Source organism: Amyelois transitella, chromosome 6 (assembly GCF_032362555.1).
Source record: "Amyelois transitella isolate CPQ chromosome 6, ilAmyTran1.1, whole genome shotgun sequence".
NCBI classification, from domain to species: Eukaryota; Metazoa; Arthropoda; class Insecta; order Lepidoptera; family Pyralidae; genus Amyelois; species Amyelois transitella.
Window position 1 is genome coordinate 10,920,162 of NC_083509.1, and position 21,686 is coordinate 10,941,847.

The following is a 21,686-nucleotide window of genomic DNA, read 5'->3' on the forward strand; positions in this document are numbered from 1 at the left end:
CTATATTTGTACATACATACATAAAATCACGCCTCTTTCCCGGAGGGGTAGGCAGAGACTACCTCTTTCCACTTACCACGATCTCTGCATATTTCCTTCGCTTCATCCACATTCATAACTCTCTTCATGCAAGCTCGGCGGTTTCGGACTATATTTGTAAATTATCCAAAAACATTACATATACAGTATAAAATAGAACCACACTATATCTTTTCTCTGATTGGCGTACAAGACGACTAAGAGTACCTAAAGCTTATAAACTTGAAATTCCCCTTGTAGGCGATGGGCTAGCGACCTGTCACTATTTAAACCTGAATTCCACCATGAAGCCACAGCTGAGCTACAGCTGAACCTGGACTTTCAATATTTTCGAGACTGTTGGCTCTGTCTACCCCATGTACTTACGTATATTATTCAACATTCTCTATCATAAGACACCAGCAATGACTATTTTCAAAAGTTATGTAGGTACATTAGTTTGAATACTTACCGATGCTCTTACGGTGAGGAAAAACATCGTGAGGAAACCTGTACTTTCAGGAAACTGAATGTATAATCATGATCGATCCAATACGGGTTAGGTTTACCTGCAAAGGTTGCGGACGTAAGATGGGAGTCGCTTGGCGTAAAAACCAGACTCACTCAATCTTGGATCCATGGTCAAAGGCGTACCCCGGGCTCCTCTCCAGAGAGATGAAGGTGCAACCGGGACCAAAGTCAAGTGGAAGAAGACTCTATCCAAATCAAGCAAGCCAAATTATACATACATAAAATCACACCTCTTTCCCGGAGGGGTAGGCAGAGACTACCTCTTTCCACTTGCTACGATCTCTGCATATTTCCTTCGCTTCATCCACATTCATTACTCTCTTCATGCAAGGTCGGCGGTTTCGGGTACTTTTGACCTGACCCTTTACCAGGACATCCTTAATTTGAACAAGCCAAATTCGTGTGCAAAATATAAATTTACATAGAACTTACTCAGTTTTCACCGAAATATTACGATGTTTATTTCAAAGTCAAGCGCACACGACTGGCCCATTGCTTACACGCTGTTAGTTTACAATGCAAATGCTAACACAATATAGACAACACGCCACACTGTGCTCTCGGTCTTAGGTAAGGCATATTGCACACTGTACAACTATTTGTCATTAAGTCTAGTCTTAGTGATTAGAGAAAAGCTTTTAAATATTATTGCTGATTTAAGAAGCAAATACGGGTAATGTTTTTTGTTTTGTTTGTTAAAAAACATAATGATAAAGGTTAATTAAATGATATCGCCAAAACATTTAAAGTGCGAAATTGGTATTAATTATTTTGACTTGAATTTTCGCTCATCCTTTTAATTAATGCGTTATTGAAATAACATAAAAATCATCAAAAAGTTATCAATACGTAAAAGTTCATATTCGCTCAATACATTACAGAAATAATTATTATAATAGAAACTTTCGATTTGATTATATCTATTATAGTATATATTATGAAATAATCAAATGTTGTAAGATTTAAACCATTTTTTTTTATATTTATATATCCGGTAAATACTATACACACAAATAATCATGTCTATATTCCTTGCGGGGAAGACAGACCCAACCATCAGTCTTGAAAATACTGAAAGGCCACGTTAAGCTGTATGGCTAGATAATGGAATTTAAATTCAAATAGAATTTAAATAGAATCACATTTTCACATTTATAATACGAGTATTATGAATTAATCAAAATATTATTACTTAATATTATATTATCTATAAATTTTATTTCTAAAAACGCAATACATGGTTGTCACATAAATTTGTTTTAATCAGTGTTCTGCTTCAAACAGGCCCATATACGAGTATATATTATTCAATATATTTTATGGATTATAGTAAAAAGTGTCACCGTGTACGAAAAGCCTTAATTCCATGTATACATTTACTCTTTTCACTTCAGTTTGTCGCCGTCGTGGGAAGGACACTAATAAGAAAACCTTTGCTAGAAAAACTCCAGTAGTTTGCATTTGACATCTTGAACGCTAGTTACCACTATGCATTCGCCCGAACAATACCCCGGGTTTTAATTAGAACTGAAATGATTATTTTATGCACCGTTTCTAATATAAAAGCATGTGTTTTTATACGAACGTTGAACTTTTTAAGTGCTGTTCTTATATGTGACGTCTTATCGCTAGGCAAAGATTAGCGCATGTTCTAAAGAAACACAATTTCATGTTACACTTAGAAGAACGTTATTGGACGATATCTGAAGACTTTTTTATTACAATACAAAAACATTCACAACATTCAAGCAGACAACGGTGTTTTTGTTAATTAACTGTTTCAAATGATTTTGGATAACAATAAGAGAAAAACTATATATCCTAGATTTGGGACCTAAATAGATCGAATTTTTGCTCCTTGTATTTCAAATTTCAACGAAATCATTAGATCTGTTTACGAAAACGCGATTGCAAAACAAATTTTAATATTATTCGTTTTTCGTTCAGATATTGTGTTTTGTTTAAGTTTAGATAACAAAATAAATAAACTTGATGGAAATGTGTATTAGAATTTCTAATAAGCGGTCTAACTTGTCCGTAATTCAACACATAAGCCGCGAAAACTAATAATGGACCAAAAATTAAGTGCGGGAAGTTTGTGTTGATCAAAAACAACCTATAGAGTGGTTCGGACAAAAGCCCGGACAAATAGTTATGAAGGTTTTTATAGTAATCCCAACTCGAATTGGGAAACACGGAATATATTTTTAGGTGACATGCAGATTCGTAGTACAATAATATGGTTTTATTTAATTCAATTGCCGTGTGGTTCCCGGCACCAATACAAAAAAGAATAGGACCACTCCATCTCTTTCCCATGGATGTCGTAAAAGGCGACTAAGGGAAAGGCTTATAAACTTGGGATTCTTCATTTAGGCAATGGGCTAGCAACCCGTCACTATTTGAATCTCAATTCCATTATTAAGCCAAACAGCTGAACGTGGCCTATCAGTCTTTTCAAGACTGTTGGCTCTGTCTACCCCGTAAGGGATAAAGACGTGATCATATGTATGTATGTATGTATGTACATAAAAATAAAGAAAAAGCTTGATAAATATGTGCACACATACACACACACATTTAATTCCATACAGTGAAAGAGCAACAGTGTCGTACGCTCAATATGACGACGACGACGCCTCGTTTCCCGCTCCGATGCGTCGCGGTCGGAGTACACGGTTACAACATAAGTTGCGTTTAACGGAGCGGTAATGAAAATGGAAGAGGTGCGATAAATATTGCGATATACTTTATGGTGGGAACGATGTTACTTTGAATTTAAAAATGAATTATGAAAATATGTGTAGGGTATGGTTCCCGGCACCAATAGACAAAAGAATAGGACCACTTCATCTCTTTCCCATGGATATCGTAAAAGGCGACTAAGGGATATGCTTATAAACTTGGCATTCTTCTTTTAGGCGACGGGCTAGCAACCTGTCACTATTTGAATGTCAATTTCTATCAATAAGCCAAACAGCTGAACGTGGCCTATCAATCTTTTCAAGACTCTGTCTTTCAAGGCTCTGTCTACGCCAAAAGGGACGTGACCATATGTATGTATTTATGTGTAGGGTTAAGGAGCCGTGTGGTTTTAGGCGCTTAAAATGGAACATTATCTTTTTGCGTATGTTTGTTATAAACATAAACACTAGATAAATACTGTATCGATAAAAATACTGTAGTATTGAGTTCACCCCAAATTCCTCTTAAGAAGATACACCAGAGAAATATATATGTATGCTTAAACTATAAACAACCTCCACTCAGACAAAAATCACATCATCATTTGCCCAAAAATTTAACAAAACTCAATGAATATAGGTACTTCAATTTGTCGTTCACTGTACAATCCCAATTCTCAAAAGCAATTTGGTGGATATCCAGCAGTCGCGATATTACGGGCCCCGTGGCATTACTCTTTGTAAAACATTTTAATGGGACAAAGCAATCCCAGAGTCATTTGTCCGTGACAATGATCCCGGATTGGTCTATTGAAATTGTAATTGGCTTCGATGTTCAAATATTTAATACAAACCCCACTAAGTTTACCTTCGGTTCGTGCAATGAGACCTTTGACGATAGATGTCAGTCATTGATTGACTGGTTTTCGGTCAATTATGCATGAGTTCCGAGAGCGACGATTTGCTTGAAGGTGAGAAATTAACATAAGGGCGAAAGGTTTCCTCTTAATTTTATAAGAACTTATTACTATGAGTTCTTATAAAATTTAGAGGAAACCTATTAATAATACCTAACTCAATTAGTCAGCTAACATAAATTAATGTAGGGATACTTCCCTACATTAAGCTATGTTAGCGTCTAATTGAAGTAGATAAGAAAAAAATAAAAGAGATATTTTTTTTTTGATAAAAAAAAAATTCTGTTTTCCTTTTTGGAGTTTAAAGTCACATATAAAAGTTATATATTATATATAATTATTATTTAATAGGTAATAAACAATATAATTAATATACATTTACTATACTGTGTGTAGTGCTTAATATACATTGTGATATAAGAAAGACTTAACTTAATTCGTAGAATTATTAGGTATTAAAAAAATGAAAAACATATTTGATGAAAATCGAAACTCAAATTATTTAAAAGTAAAAAAAAAAATAACGCGACGAATATTTTGAAATCGTTCGAAACATTGCCATTGAATTAATAACATTCCGTTCTTCCTCCCCCCTATATGGTGATCCCTATTTAAACTTTTTCCATAGTAATGAGACCAGCCATTAACTTAACAAGGTGCTTTTTTTCAGGGAATTTTCTTTGCAGGTTCTGTTCATTTTTCACCCTGTCGGGATGGGGATGCTAAAAGTGGCGTGATAAGCTGTCTGTCGTGTACGTAGAGAATCATTATTGTTGTGTTAGGTTATAGAGTATAGAAAAGAAGATGAGAATTAAAAAAAATGTTAGATTTTTTTCTTTTACCTCAAGGCGCAAAATATAAGACTGATTATTAGACAGAGGACAGGGAAGCGGGTGGTACACATTGTTCTTTCTCTATTATACTATAATAAACTATCATTTATATTTCTGAAACTAAATCTAGACTGTCCCGGACCCAAGAAGAATCCAAGATTTTTTTATATATATAAAAATCATGACATGCCATTAAAAAAATTGTTTTGTATTTCCGTTTAACCTCATAACAGAAAAAGATGACCAACATTAAGATTGGTATGCTCTTCGAAACTTGTTATAATTAAAAAAAAAATAATTTGGATATTACACATCTCCCTAACTCAGTAATCTTAAAGTACATATTACAAGTACACTAGAAAAGGTAGGGTCGTTGAACCCACTCAGACTGGTTTAGATTACATATTTCGAGTTTCATTATACTTCACGTACGGGGAAATTGCACGAGGCAATTAACTTTACTATTAATACTTACATATAATCACGTCTATATCCCTTGCGGGGTAGACAGAGCCAACAGTCTTGAAAAGACTGATAGGCCACGTTCAGCTATTTGGCTTTAAGATAGAATTGGGATTCAAATAGTGACAGGTTGCTAGCCCATCGCCTAAAAGAACAATATAAAACACTACTACTACACACTTACTATTTATATATAAAACAAGTATTAAATGCGTACGTAACGTACCTTAATTTCATCTCGGCCGTTTCGAATCATGACAATAGTCGCTCGATGACCACGGATCATTGTAATAAAATGACTCAGATAAAATAAAGATACGTTACGTGCGCGTTTAATAACTGTATTATTTATAAACTAGCTTCCTCCCGCGACTCCGTCCGCGCGGATGTCGGTTTTCGCGTGGAGGGTTTATTTATCCATTTTGAGTAACTCTGACAATGAAATCTTATAAATATCTATTGGACCCAATTACGGCTAGGCCTATAATAATTATGGAGATCCCTCTTTTGAGCTACTGCTGTTGAGTTCGCGTTCTGTAGTAAGTAGTCCGGTCAATTTAAACCAAAAAATAAGAATGAAGCTACATTAATTCCCATCAAGCTGAAAAAGAGAAGAATTGTTTAAAACACAATCAAAAGCATTATTTCAAAATTCCCCATGATTCCGGTTTAAGGAAAAAATATTACCCAAGGTTAAAGGTAAAAAATGGGGTTTTCACGATTTTCTTCAAAACGGCAAAATATCTATAAAAAAGAATCAATATTTTTTTTCAATAAAGCTACCGTTTCTGAAATATAACGATGCAAAAAGTTGCAAGCGTCATAATATGCATAAGCACGTCTCGTACATACTCTGTGTAGCAGTAATATAAGTAAAAATATTGTTCCGTCGGTAATTTTAACTTGAATTCAAAATATAAAATATACATAAGTATAATGAAACTCAGTCCCTTCATTTATACTGTAGTGAAACCTTGAGACAACATCTGTCTATCTGTTTAATTGTGTACGTGGCTAGGGTCGTATATCTGCTTTATCTCAGAATGCTCAACACATGAAATACCGTTAGTCTTTAATGATAGTAGTCCTTGCGGGGATACTGTTTACGGCTATGGACACCACGGCCTCTCATGCCCTAGGAGTGCCGGCCGTTTAGGGCGCCATGCCGCCCTAAATAATATAATCCTCCGTGCTCTTGCCACCATCCATGTTTCAGCCGTTCTAGAACCAAACGGTCTGGCTCGGGATGATGCCAAGAGACCGGATGGTATGACTTTCGCACCCTGGAGATTAGGGCGGCCTTTCGTGTGGGATGCTACTTGTGTCGACACACTTGCGCCGTCTCATCTTCAGGTTACTAAATCTAAGGCCGGTTCTGCTTCAAATGAGCAAATATATAGGTATCGGTAATACCTATACTTTTGAAACTTTTGGGGTAGAAATTCTGGGACCTGGGCCTATCTGCCCATCAGCTTTTCCAACAATTGTCGAAGAAGCTGATTGAGGTATCTCTTGACCGGAGGGCTGGAAATTATCTGGCTCAGAGAATCAGCATTGCCATTCAAATTGGCAATGCTGCCAGCCTTCTGGGCACACTCCCGCATGTTGATACTATGCAGGGACTGTACAATTTATAAATTAAATTTTAGATGGTAGTCATCTTTTTTCTTTCTTTTTATAAGTAGTTTTAGTTTTAATTTTGATTTAATTGTAATCTCTATTATTGTCCTAAGATGATTTTCTTCACTTAGGGTTATTCAAATTTTTTTAAATAATAAATGCGAAAGTTAGTCTTGAGTGCCACTGCGTATTGAAAACACGTGTTTATTCTAACCTATTTCAGACATTTTCAAGTTTAATAATAAAAATGTTAAAAAAAAAACGCGCTAATAGTACACTACCTCAGAGGTGGCGTGGAAACGTGTGCATATTATGACGCTTGCAACTTTTTGCATCGTTATATCTCAGAAACGGTAGCTTTATTGAAAAAAAATATTGATACCTTTTTTATAGATAACTTTATGATATACAATTAATGTCTGAGGTAATTTTCCGATTGGAAAAACTTATCGTTTTGAAGAAAATCGCGAAACACCCATTTTTTACCTTTGACCTTGGATAATTTTTTTTCCTTAAACCGGTATCATGGGGAATTTTGAAATAATGCTTTTGATTGTGTTTTAAACAATTATACTCATTTTCAGCTTGACGGGAATTAATGTGGTATTTTTTTCATAGTAATTAGTAGCGGCCCGCGTGTGCCGCAAACGGTTCAAGCTAAATCCGACTTTCGGCGCTACAAATTACGGCGCTGAATCCACTGCGGGTAACGTAACATGTGTTCGCGGTTCTACAGAATAACGTCTATGGATAAACTGAAAAATTAAGATTTTTTTTTCTTCGTATTTTTCCAAGATAAAAAGTATCCTATTTTATGCCCAGGATAATAAGGTATAATTATACCAAGTTTCATCAAAATCGAACTGTTAGTTTTTACGTGATGCCTGAACATACAGACAGACAGACAAAAATTTTTTTAATCACATATTTGTGTTTGGTATCGATCCAGTAACACCCCCTGCTATTTATTTTTTCAATATTTTCAATGTACAGAATTGACCCTTCTACAGATTTATTATATGTATAGATAGATAGTATAATGCAACGAAAAAGTTTAAAATAATTTAAATTTTTATTTTAGTTTTCATAAACACCCGCCTGTGTAGACACATTTCACTCACCTTCATGACAGCGAATTATTTATTTACAGACTAGTGACCCTATCCGACTTCGCACGGGCAGCATTATTGATTTTCATATAAACTTTCACCGTTTACTATTTAAGCTCTTGATTTTTGGAAAAAGTTTTATATTTTAGAACGCGGCTAAACTGTATGCATACCAAATTTCATTCAAATCGGTCCAGCGGTTCAGCTGTGAAAGCAGAAAAGACTGGCCGATAGACTTGCATTTATAATATAAGCAATTAGGGATAACATTGTCAGTTCTTTACTTAAGAATTTCACACGATCCACCTAAAACATGTCACAATTCATATCAGTTCCATCATAAACCACCTGCAATTAAAAGTGGCTTTACCTACAGAATTTTCATAATTGATGACTCTGTCTACCCCGTGAGGGATAAAGAAGTGATTATATGTTTGTATGTGTTACAACTAAAACAAACCTGCATAGGAAGAGTCAAAGTAAAATTCATATTCCTAACTTAGAAAAGAGTTACTTTATTAAAACAGACAATTACATGTTACAACTAAAAAACAAAACCGATTTATATGGAAGCAGGTAGATAAGATTAGCCATTATTTATATATAATTATAAATATACATATATTTAGCTTATACTAAAAGGACCATTTACTGTCTAGTACTCTATTTTTCTCTTAAATAGATAATGCCAAAAATACCAACACAATTTGCACATAGACAAAACGTCTCGTTTTTTCTAACGACGACGCAAGGCCGCAGCTCTGACCTACAGGCGTTATCTAATAAAAGTTATTATACTCTATGCCTCATAAATTTCTCCGTGTATCCGACAAAGATCACGCACCTTTTTGCCGCTGGGCCGTCGAGTAGCTCTTTCACATGCAAAATACATACGACACCGCACGCGACCGATTTTGTGCCGGTGTAGACGGGCGACTTTTTTTCGTATGATATCAATGATAAGTTATAATAGGTCAGGAGTACCCAATACTGCCGAGTTTGTATGAAGAGTGTTATGAATGTGGAAGAAGCGAAAGAAGTATGCAGAGATCGTGGCAAGTGGAAAGATTTAGTCTCTGCCTACCCTCCGGGAGTGATTTGTGAAGTGTAATTATAATCAACACAGTATTTATATGATAATATTACCTGAAACCAATGAGCTTATTTGAAAAGGCTTATGAATGTGGATGAAGCGAAAGAAGTATGCAGAGATCGTGGTAAGTGGAAAGATGAAGTCTCTGCCTACCCCTCCGAGAGTAACTCTACGATACCAAATATCCTACGATATCCAAAGGTAACTAGGATAGATAGCACTATTTTCACACACTATCTATCCTAGTCTAGCCGTGTGTGAAAAGATGAAATCTCTGCCTACCCCTTCGGAAAAACGTCTTGACTTTAGGTATATATTTAAACGATATGATATATCTGGTTCATTTAAAGCTACACCAAGCTAACTTGGTGTATAGTGTATGAATTACTGAACAAATTTTAAAATTGGTCAACATGTCATAAATGGTTTCAAAGCAAATTCTACATAATTTACTTTTAATTCAATAGACAAAATCACCTAATGGCTTAAATGAGCTAAAGATAGCAAAAAATAAAAATATTTCACTCATAGCTACGATTAATCGCACTGTCGCAGGCAACAAAAATCGTATATAGATAATAGCCTTAGGGAAGTACACTGCCGAACAATAAAAGGGGGTGCGTGTGTTATCGCGTGACCTTCAAATAAAAATGTTGTAAACGATTTTTTTCTATCGCTTTATATTCCCCTTTTTCAATATAAGAAATGTCTAGGCGCCGTAGCTTCGTGAAAGTTTAATTATCGTGCTTGTTAAAACTGTAATTGACTCTGTTTCTTGACTTACAAAGTTTTAATTCCCTTAACTGTTATATAGTTTTATAGAATGCAGTAGCTGCAGTGAAATAAAATAAAAAATTGTGATTGAATTTGAAAGATGAAAATATAAAAACAAATGCATATTTGTAAGGTACGTGGTGGGTTAAATATTGCATCTTTTGGTGTCTTTAAAAATGATAGCTTTTTTGGAACCATTTGTTTTTTCAAAATAATAAATTCAAATACCAATTTTTGTTTTCATTATATTGGGACAATTTAAATATGATTTAATAATTATCATATCTTCTAGTTTCACAGCATTGGTTGATGTCCAACTAACTTAAAAACTATGTTTAGTGCCGCTTCCAAAGTGTTAGTGCTGAAGAAGCGGTAACAAACTGCACTGCAGCATTAAAAAATATGCTATCAATACGAGTAATTTTGAATCTGTTAAAAAGTAAATTAGTACTTTTAAAAGAAAATAGAAAAATTCTTTTAAAAATTCTCAACGTATATACTAATACACTACACCATTCTAGCTGTGTTTGTTAAAAATAAACAGTTGATTTAGAGGGCTATAAACTAGAACGGGCTGGTAGTCAGTTGTGGACTTAGGCCTTAGCGCGGAAAATTTATTATATTTGTCATGTCTTTTTAAAAAATAGTCGGAAACTAACTGAAATATAAATTTATTTCTGATGTTGTAATCTTGCTGTGAAGAGCTTTTAATAAATTTTACAGATAACACAAATCAGGTCGAAAATACTTTAAGATATTTTTTGGGAAAGAAGTGAATAAGAAATACCAGAAATTTGGTTACTGGATTAAATATATGGATTGGATAAGAGATTTATAAATAATACAGGTCTGTATTAAACGTGCACGTAATGTACCTTTAATTTATCGCGGAAATTTCGAATCATATTACAACGATCCGTGGTCACCGAGCAACTGCGTATAATTTAACGCGAAATTTCAAAATCTGTTATTGATTACAATTACAGATAAATAATAATCTCAAGTTATTCGCTGTATAGTTTTAAACAAAAAAATTAAAAGTTGAACGCAACTTGACCGGATAATTAAATAACTGGACATATTTAATTGGGCTTTTCTTTAATTGAAATTGGGATGTTTATTAATTTATTAAATAAAAAAAATAATATATAAAAATTAAAAATGTTTATTGGGCAACATCAACGACAAAAAATATAGCATCATAAACATACATACAATACCATAACAGAAATATTGAACTTACTTGCTAGCTAACCTGTTTTGTCCCATGTTCAAAAAAAATCATTATAATTTTGTTAGTGGCAACACTTTTTACTTCCTTCCGCTTTGTAAATTAATTTGGTGCGCATCGCTTGTATTGTTAAAATTATAAAATAAATAATTAAATTGGTATTGAACGTATTCTTGTTCTTTCCCTGAACAGTCTTATATTAAATTACCTACCAGCTATTTAAGATTCGAAAAGTTTCATAATGTCCCCTTGTTAGTATCACTATTCTCTTAGAAAATATTTCAAAAGTAGGGCGCTAGGGACGGACTAATCCTTATAAATGTACGGGAACCGACGACACGGCTAAACCCCCGTTCTGAGGCATTCCTGTCGAGATTTAACAGAGCCATAATTCTACCTTACGCCGCAGTGACATTCACATCCTTCCGCGGGCATTTATAAGGCAGGTACATTATTTTATATTATTATTTTTTTATATATTTCGCAACGAACGTATCTTGATTAAATTAAGGTCGTCCTGGTAAAGGGTCAGGTCAAAAGTACCCGAAACCGCCGAGCTTGCATAAAGAGAGTTATGAATGTGGATGAAGCGCAGGAAGTATGCAGAGATCGTGGCAAGTGGAAAGAGGTAGTCTCTGCCTACCCCTCCGGGAAAGAGGCGTGATTTTATGTGTGTATATTTTGCAAATGTAAAAGCAAATCCGTTGCATGCTGTACGTATATGTATAATGTAATATATATACGTATATGATATATATACGTATATAATATAATATATATACGTATATGTATAAATAAAATCACGTCTCTTTCCTGGGTAAGCAGAGACTACATCATTCCACTTGCTACGATCCCTGCATACTTCTTTCGAGTCATCAACAGTCATAACTCTCTTCGTACTAAAATCTTTTTATATGAAAATACAATATGGAAGGTTTTTTTTTAACCAATCTTCATAAAAATTAAACATTGTAAGTAGCACTGATAAGGAAATAGAGTATAGCAAAAATACTGTTCCCATGGGATTACCGTAATATGATAAATATACGAAGCCACACGTTAGAAACTAGAAAGATAAACATTCATAAAAGGAAAGAGTACATAAGATAATAAACAGAAAAGCGGGCTAAAGTTAGTACAGGAGGCTACATAGAAAAATATAACAACTTCAATAGGGCTCATTACGAAAGTGGTATCCTTTTCTGTGTGACCTTCTGTACATATCTACTATTAACACATCGGAAATGTGTGTAATATCACAGGGGAACCAGATGGATGGCTTCTGATCGAAATAGGCTGTCAGTAGTTTAGTACATTAGCAGGCGGAAGCCTTCCCCAAGGATCAACTAATGTCTGTCCCATCCGATACATTGATGAGTTGATAAATTTTTAGGCTACGTTTAATTTAACAGCCAAAATGTGTTTTTTAATTATTTTTTTAGTACGCCCACGGCTGCACCCTGAAAAGCATCAAATTTTAAACCAAATTTTTAATTAGTTGGGTCGGTGCGCTATTAGTCAATGAGTCAGTCAATGTCCTCTTTTTAAAAACCTACATATATTTATATTGAATTAGGGTGACTGACAAATTAGTTAATAATCTACGTATTATATTTGATCACACCTCTTTCCTGCAAGGTTAAGCAGAGACTATTTAACATATTTCTAGTTGCTACATTCAGATACTTTTATTTGCTTTAACGGAATTCATCAATATTTTCATGCAGCGTCGGAACGGCCCCTTTTTAAGTGTACTTTATTTTTTTATGTAGGTATATTTCCCCTTATGTATAAGCCCCATTTCTTGTACAAAGAATGCAAGAAAGGGCAGAAAAAGAAATGAATTGATTTACAAAATTGGATACAAGGTATCGCTTTTTAATGTCAGTATAAATTAAGTCTAATTATTTCTATTATTTACCGCTTTCAAAGCGCATGTGTAGAAGAAGCAGCGGAACAAACAACACTGCAGAATTTTCACTGGATGTCTAGTTAGAAAAAAGGCAGACAGAGAGACTAGACGACAAAATAAACCGGCATTACGTCATAGATTATCTCACGAAATGAAAAGTTTTCTGTTACTCAGACACATGCGTACAATGCCGCCATTGCGATACTTCACTTTTTTTCAAGCCACACTCTGTCTTAATTTTTATCTACGTCTGTGTACCCGAATGTGAATGAAGCGAAGGAAGTATGCAGAGATCGTGGCAAGTGGAAAGAGGTAGTCTCTGCCTACCCCTCCGGAAAAGAGGCGTGATTTTATGTATGTATGTATGTGTACGACATAAACTTAAAAAAACTTTGTTCAAGGACTCTACTTGTTCCTTCTTCTTTTTACTTCTATGTATGCATTTTTAACATACTCCCACTATTTTCTGCTACATGTAACTTTTGTTAAAACTATATTTTTCTCATCCTCTCCGCTAGCACGCCAAGACAGAAAACATATCGTGCAATCTTCAAACAAATTATTTCAGTCGGTTGAAGTTGAGTGGCTTGGTTGTTTATTTATAAAAAGGCGCTTTTTCATACTTTCATAAACGTGGTATTCATAAATTTTGGACTTTGGTTACCAATAGCATTAAATGAAACATCACTCCTTTTTGCAATTTTTCTTTTTCTTTTCCTAATATTTATTATGTTGGCTGGGTTATATTTATATGGGTTTATATTTATTATGGGTTTTATTCGCAATGTTGGTGAACTTTCCCTAGCCTGGTTCTTTTTGTAAACGATGAGTAAAGGATGAAATGAGAAAGTACCAAATCTCTCAAATAAGTGGAACAGTAATCAAAAATATTTCCCCTAATTGTCTTTTACAGTCTTGCCGAAATCTACGTACCAAGATCATCATATACCTTATACATATATAATAATGTCAGCCAACACTCTTGGAAAGACTGATAGGCCACGTTCAGCTGTTTGGCTTGATGATAGAATTGAGATTCGAAAAGTGACACGCTGCCAGTCCATCCCCTAAAAGAAGAATCCCAAGTTAATAAACTTATCCCTTAGTCGTCTTTTCAACATGCATAGGAAAGAGATGAAGTGGTCCTATTCGTTTTTTAATTGGTGCCGGGAACCATACTAAGCCTAACAGCTGGACGTGGCCTGTCAATCTTTTAAGACTGCTGGCTCTGTCTACCCCGCAAGGGATATAGACGTGATTATATAAATCAATAAATGAACGAACCACATGGCCCTAGAAACAACTCAATATAAAAAAAAGATCTAGTTTGATTGAAATGAAGGAACTCTATTCTAGATCCATGAAATACTTTGACTTAACCTGAAGATATTGGTCTGAAAGTTTGAAATTTTATAGCCTAGAAATGGCAGGAAGACATATTTCATAGTACAGAACATTTAACTCGTAAAATTAGCGATGAAATTGGTTGTTCATTTTTCAAATAAACTTCAATGTATTTTTTTTACTGCTGTAGGTAATTGCTATGATTGTTTTTTTTTTTAATATAATATTATTAATATTTGAATGCGCTTGACCGGTTACCTATCACAAACTAGAATTCTTTAGTTACGAATTTGAAAATACCAAAAACGTTTCGTAATTTTTTTTATTTTCAATATTTTCATTTGACCGAAATATCTTATTCCATCTGGTTGAAATTCCGATTTTCGGTGGTTATATTTTTGAAATGTATATGCTTTGCATTGCAACCTAACGTTAAACCGATGATACTATTTCTGTACGTTTCATAAAGAAAATAATTATTTAAACTAAAAATTATTTTCGCTATTATTAAAATACAACATGACAAATACCAAATAAGTTCAATCATAATTTTGAAATCCAAAATGTTTATATATACAGAGTATATACTTTGTAGTTATGTTCTATTTGTGTGTAAATGAACTTTTTCTGATTGATCCGGGTCTTGGGTGTTTATTTATTTAAGTATTTGTTATAAAATATAGTATCGTTGAGTTAGTATCCCATAACACAAGTTTTGAACTTACTTTGGGTTTGGCTCAATCTGTGTGATTTATCCATGTATATGTTGCAGTCAAAACTCTTAACCAGTCAAAAGTACTTTTGACTAGCAACAAAAAAGCTTTTTGGGTGGTTTACAAAAAAAATACCTAACACTCGAAGGGTGATCGCTCGCTGCGCTCGCGATCACCCTTCGAACCTATCACATGCATGTCGCGTCTGAGAACAATGTCCGAAAAGAATACGACTACTTATTTGTTAGTAAGAGCGCGTACCTGCTTCATGCAGCAACGGTCAAAAGTACTTTTAACTGATTTTGCTAGTCAATAGTACTTTTGACTGGTTAAGTGCTAGTCAATAGTACTTTTGACTGGTTAAGAGTTTTGACTGTGACATATATATTTATATTATATTTAATGAATCATTCAAAAAATTACGGCGCTGTTTTTCGCTAACACTTATTATTTTTATAACTCTACAGGTTCACTTTACTTCGGCCTTTAGGGTCCTAATAAAATAGAAGTTATTGAAAATCAAATCTAGTTTGTGATAGGTTACCCCCATGGCCCAAGGGCCACCCCGCCGCAACCTAAACCTACCTATAGCGCTCTGTCACAAGATTCAAATGTGATATAGAGTAATCCAAAAACGTAATGTTTAAATACATAGTGTTAATCTTCTAAAGTAAAACATTTAGCCTGGTAAAATAAATGGAGCAAAAACATTTTTTGTTGTGTTGCTGTAAAATTAATATTATTAATTATTTTTACGGTAGTTAGATAATAAACATCATTGTCTGTCTAAACATCTCATACACATATTGTTGTTTATCATTATTATTAAAATGTCTGATAATTTAGCAAAAGTGTATAAATCCAATAGAGGTGGATTAAAATTACATTATGAAGGATTCAGTTATTATAAAAACAAAGTGAACAATACTAAATTTTACTGGTGCTGTGATTCACGAAAACACTACATTTATAAATGTTGTGCAACATTAGTTACAGAAGTAAATAGTGCAAATGATATGATACATAATGTTTTAAAATGCAGTAATAAGCACAATCATGAGCCAAATCCACTTGATAAAGAAATCTCGGATTTTAGGCAAAAATTGAAAGAGGATGCAAGAACCGGATTAAAGGTATGCCAAATTTTGCAAAATAATCAAAGTGATTGCACTCCAGAATTTCTAGATCATTTACCTAGTCAATCAGCTCTTAAGCAGGTGATGTATAGAGCTAGATCAAAGGTCCCAAAAAAGAAAGAGCCCACTGATATTTTATTTGAAATAGATGAAAGTGAAATGCAAATAAATGGTCAATGTTTTGTCATCAAAGATCGGATTTACAATAATAATAAGCGAATTTTGTTACTGTCAACGAAAAACATGATGCAATTATTGCAACAAGCAGATTTTTGGGTCCTTGATGGTACATTTAAGATTGTGCCACACATATTTCAACAATTATACACCATACATGGTAATTTATCAGTAACAGGAAATAAAACAAAAACGTTCCCTTTACTGTATTGTTTATGCACAAACAAAGATAAGAAAACATACGACATGATATTTGAATTATTACAAGAATACGGAGTGGAAAATGATTTAGAATTTCATCCAAAAATATGTATTTTGGACTTCGAAAAGGCGGCAATCCAAAGTTTAAAATCTAATTTTGAGAATGTGATACTACATGGCTGCCACTTTCATCTCGGGCAAATATTATATCGGCAAGTTCAACAAAGGGGTTTAACACAAAGATATGCAAGTGATATAAAGTTTAAAACAGATGTAAAATGTCTTTTGGCACTGAGTTTTTTGCCTCCGAACGAGATTCCTATATATTTTAATAAATTACTCGTCAGTTATAAAGGTAAATATATAACTACATTTTTTACGTCTCATTTTTATACTTTGCTATACATATAACATGGCAAGTTTTAATTTTTACTATTGTTTTTTTTTTTTCAGACGACGATGATATTATTTCTTTAGCCCATTGGTTTGAAGAAAATTATGTTAGTGGCACTTGCAGTGCCCCCGCAAGATATATTCCGGAATTTTGGAGCTGCGAGTTGATAAATACATTAAAATTGCCACGAACTCAAAATTCAGCGGAAGCTTGGCATCATCACATTAACCAAATAATAGATAAAAAATCTCCCGGATTTTATCACCTTATAAAAGAACTTATAAAAGAGACAATAATAAAGGAATCAGAGATAGAAAAGATGTTATGCGGATCACCGCCTGAAAAAAAAAGAAGAAAGTATATCATTAAAGATGAAAAATTGAAAAAAATAATAGAAATTAAAGAAAATCTTAATGAAATAAAATACTTGAAAGAAATTTCAAAAATAATTTGAATATTGTTATATATTAATTCTGCATTTACACAATTACTGTTAATTAAATTGAAGTTATTTAAAATCTGTATAAATAATAATTTAGAAGAAGTTACCTCTATTGTTAACACTTCTAGAAAATAAAGTTATTGTTACTTATATTATTGTTACTTAAATAAGTGTCATTTATTATAATATATTAATCCTGCATGTACGAAATTACTGTTAATAAAATAGAAGTTATTGAAAATCTGTGTGAATAATAATTTGGAAGAAGTTATTTCTATCATTAATACTTCTAGAAAATAAAATTCTTGTTACCAAATAAATTTTCAAATAAAAATTACATACTTTGATTTTCGGTAGATAGTTTTTTTTTGAAGACGAAAAATATATTTATTGGATTTATATAAACAGAAAATATGGTAAAGAACCCATTTGGCATTTAAAACTTCGTTGTACCGTTTTCGAACAAATAAAAATCGAAGAAAAACAAATCTAGTTTGTGATAGGTTACCGCTTGACCTCATTCTGCCAAATAGTAAACAAGATGAGGCCTAAGGTGCACATACATACATACATACATAAAATCACGCCTCTTTCCCGGAGGGGTAGGCAGAGACTACATCTTTCCACTTGCCACGATCTCTACATACTTCCTAAGATTCAAAAAGTGACAGACCAGTCCATCCCCTAAAAGAAGAAACCCAAGTTTAAAAGCCTATCCCTTTGGTCCCTTTAAGGTGCACACAAGCTTAAATAATGCCTATTCAGTCTTGCCTTGATCATCATCATGAAATCCCCAAGAGAGAGATGTATCGGGGAAGAGAGATGCACGGAGAGAACTCTAAATCAAAGCGGTTTGCATGATAAAATATTTGGTGAATCGCAAGGTGCAATTCCTGCATACTTATTTTGTTTTATCGATATTTTGAACGGCTTCGGTGGCGCAGCGGTAGTACGCTTGTCTGTGACATCGGAGGTCCCAGGTTCGAATCCCGGTCAGGGCATGATGAGAAAAAACCTTTTTGTGATTGGCCTGGGTATTGGATGTTTGTCTATATAAGTATTTATTATATAACTAGCTGTGCCCGCGACTTCGTCCGTGTGGAATAGTTATTTTGGGCATCATTGAAGCTCTCAAGGAGATATCATTTTCCCCGTTTTTTTCACATATTCCATTAATATCGATTCAAAATTGACGAAGTTCCATACAAACTTGCACCCCCTATTTCATCCCCATGGGATAAAATTAAAGGATTATAATCATCCTGATTAAATGATTAAAGGATAAAAAGTATCCTATATTATAATCCAGATTACTAAATATATCTGTGCAGAATTTCGTTCAGAACCGTTCGGTAGATTTTGCGTGATGCGCGTACAAACATACAGACAGACAGACGGACAGTCAGACAAAAATTAAAAAAAAATATTTTTGGCTTCTATTGACCCTAAAAAGACCCCTATTAATTTTTTTTCTTAAATATCGTCAATGTACAGACAAAGTTCAGTTACAGTTTTATTATATGCATGGATATAGTTTCAATAATACAAATCTCTTCTCTTTGCTAATAGTGTGGATGTGTGCTTGTTACTCTTTCTTGTAAAATCTACTGAACTGATTTTGTTAAAATTTTGTACATCAAAAAGTACTTTTCATCCCGAAATTTCCACAGAAGCGAAACCCCGGATGCAGCTAGTAAGATATTAATTTCGGTGCTTTAGATCCGGTATAAGATAACAAAATAAGAAGCCTCGTTTCACTCTATAGTCCCCAATGGCTCTCCAAAGAATCCAGTACTCATCTTAATTGAAAAACCTTTTACCGTTCCTTTTATTTCTGTTTATAATGGAATTTATATGAAATGGCTGCTTTATGATTTTTTTAAAGCAAACAACTTAAAAATCACTCATAAAATCTTCTTATTAAATCAACATTCAAAATAGACTGACTGATTCTTAAAATTAGAACTAATTCTCTTAAAGATGTTTTAATATTTCGTTTGAGCTATGAATAGAGATTTTATTACTATTTTCTTATTGCTACAAATTTCTCAGACGACCTCTTGTTAACTTAAATACATTGTTAGAATTAACAAGTATTAAATTTATAATTACTTTCGTTGAGAGCAATTCGAAGGTTATAAATTGTTCCGAATTCTTTGGTTGATTCAAATAAAGAAACTCATTATAATACATTGATTATTTATGATATTACTGGAACGGAGTTTTGAGGCTCAATGAGAAGGTTCTGTCTGCAAACAGTGGCATTCAGTTGAAAATTTTATGTTTTATTTAGAATGTTAAATATTGTCAAAATTTAATGGACTAGATAAAGCTCAAAATATTAACGAATACGTTCCGCTTTGAAAACGATAACCGAAACAAAACAAAATTCAAACAACTAAAATACAAAAACTACAATGTATTTCATGACTTAAATGGAACACTCCACTTAAAGGTAATCATGACTGAGCAATAATGAGCTAAACAACAATACTGCGAAGCGAGCCAATTTCCGCGGTGTTTGTCTGAATTGTAAGCGAAATAATGTTTGTCGAATGAAAAGTTTGCATTTTATTTCACTTAGGGATCCAACTTACATTCAACACTTGCAAAAATGGGTTGATGCAATCACGCTAATGAAAACAAGCCACGCCGCCGCCTTGTAAATATTCAACGGATATTCTGAATTGGGACACACGGGTGTTTAGATTGGAAAGTAACTTAGAGTATAAATATTAACGGAAACATAGTCAATTTAACCTCTTTTACGAAAAGATACGTGTTACTTAATTACGATCTGGTTTTGTTGCAACGTTTTGGCTGTAAGTAGTCACAAGACAAAAGCCATTAGTTTATTGGCTTATGTTATTAGGATAAAAATAAAAATAAGTTTCTAAAATGTTAACTTTTTTTTCTAGATTTACCTTAATAATTTGCTCATTGAGATAAGCTATTGGCACGCACTATTCACAGTGATATAAAAAAAATGAATATACGTTTTAAATAACTTTTTCAGATTGATTTCTACAACCGACACGGTAACAGAAGTAGCTCACACAGAGACAAGTATTTAAGGTGATAGTTGTAGGTAGAGTGGATCAATAGACTTTTTATTTTTAACTAGAATAATATTCATCTTTTTCCAACTTAATAAATCAACGTTTGTGTTTCGATTATTTTCCATTTTTAGATTAAGTTTAATTTAAACTATGGTTTTTTATGTCAATTTGGCATATTGGACAATCTATTTCAAATAAACGTTAAAATCTTTGTCATTCAAGTCATCAAAATTATCGTTTTCAATATAATCTAAATATGTTACACAAATTACAGCGCTGTATGTACCTATCACCTTATTTTATCGCGCCATTCAACGTAAACTTTTACACTGCTTGTGTTTAAGAAGTAAAATGGTAATTTTTCAATTATTCTGAGTAAGTTTGGACGATTATGCTTCTTTTTTTTACTGTACTTTATTTTATGCTGCATTGTGAGGTAGAAGTTTGGATTCGTATTTCTTTTTATCAGTGTTTACAAGATACCAAGTTTTCTGGCAAAATTTTGTTTATCGGTTATGAAACTTTATTATGTATTGTTCTATTTTGGTCTTCTACTTGTTAAAATTTGTGTTTCGATGTAAATTTGTTGTCTGAATGTTGTCTATTGTCATATTAGACTAGGACCTCTTTAAGATTTCAAATTATGCATCCCCCCACATCCCATCTGTAACACTTTCACATCTAAAGCCAGTGGGATTCTGATTTTTATTTTATGAATATAAAAAAGATTACGTCTTCCAATAATTTCTGCTTGAATGGCTTTTCATTTATCTTTGCATCAATTTAACTAAGACATTGAAAAACAAAATAAAGTAAAAATATATTGACGGCCTCTGTGGCTCAGCGGTAGTACGCTTGTCTGTGACAACAGAGGTCCCGGGTTCGAATCTCGGCCAGGGCATGATGAGAAAGGAACTTTTTCTGATTGGCCTGGGTCTTGGATGTTTATCTATATAAGTATTTATTATAAAATATAGTATCGTTGAGTTAGTATCTCGTAACACAAGTTTCGAACTTACTTCGAGGCTAACTCAAT

The 21,686-nt window shown here is 33.4% G+C and overlaps 2 protein-coding genes across 2 annotated transcripts in view; one reads left to right on the top strand and one right to left on the bottom strand.

Annotated features, from left to right (window-relative positions):
* The window catches only part of LOC106140012 (nephrin), a 107,723-nt gene that overhangs the window by 81,002 nt on the left and 5,035 nt on the right, over positions 1 to 21,686 (bottom strand). The gene's annotated exons all lie outside the window — the stretch shown is intronic.
* LOC106139388 (uncharacterized) lies at positions 15,811 to 17,827 on the top strand. Its single transcript, XM_013340824.2, has 2 exons — positions 15,811 to 17,110; positions 17,209 to 17,827. The coding sequence occupies exons 1-2, from the start codon at positions 16,072 to 16,074 to the stop codon at positions 17,601 to 17,603; spliced, it is 1,434 nt and encodes a 477-aa protein (XP_013196278.2). The 5' UTR covers positions 15,811 to 16,071; the 3' UTR covers positions 17,604 to 17,827.

Bases quoted from the DNA above. Each gene is read 5' to 3' on its own strand.
- LOC106139388 (XM_013340824.2), top strand. From the start codon at position 16,072: ATGTCTGATAATTTAGCAAAAGTGTATAAATCCAATAGAGGTGGATTA. The intron at 17,111-17,208 runs GTAAATATATAA...TTTTTTTTTCAG, and splicing joins ATTACTCGTCAGTTATAAAG to ACGACGATGATATTATTTCT.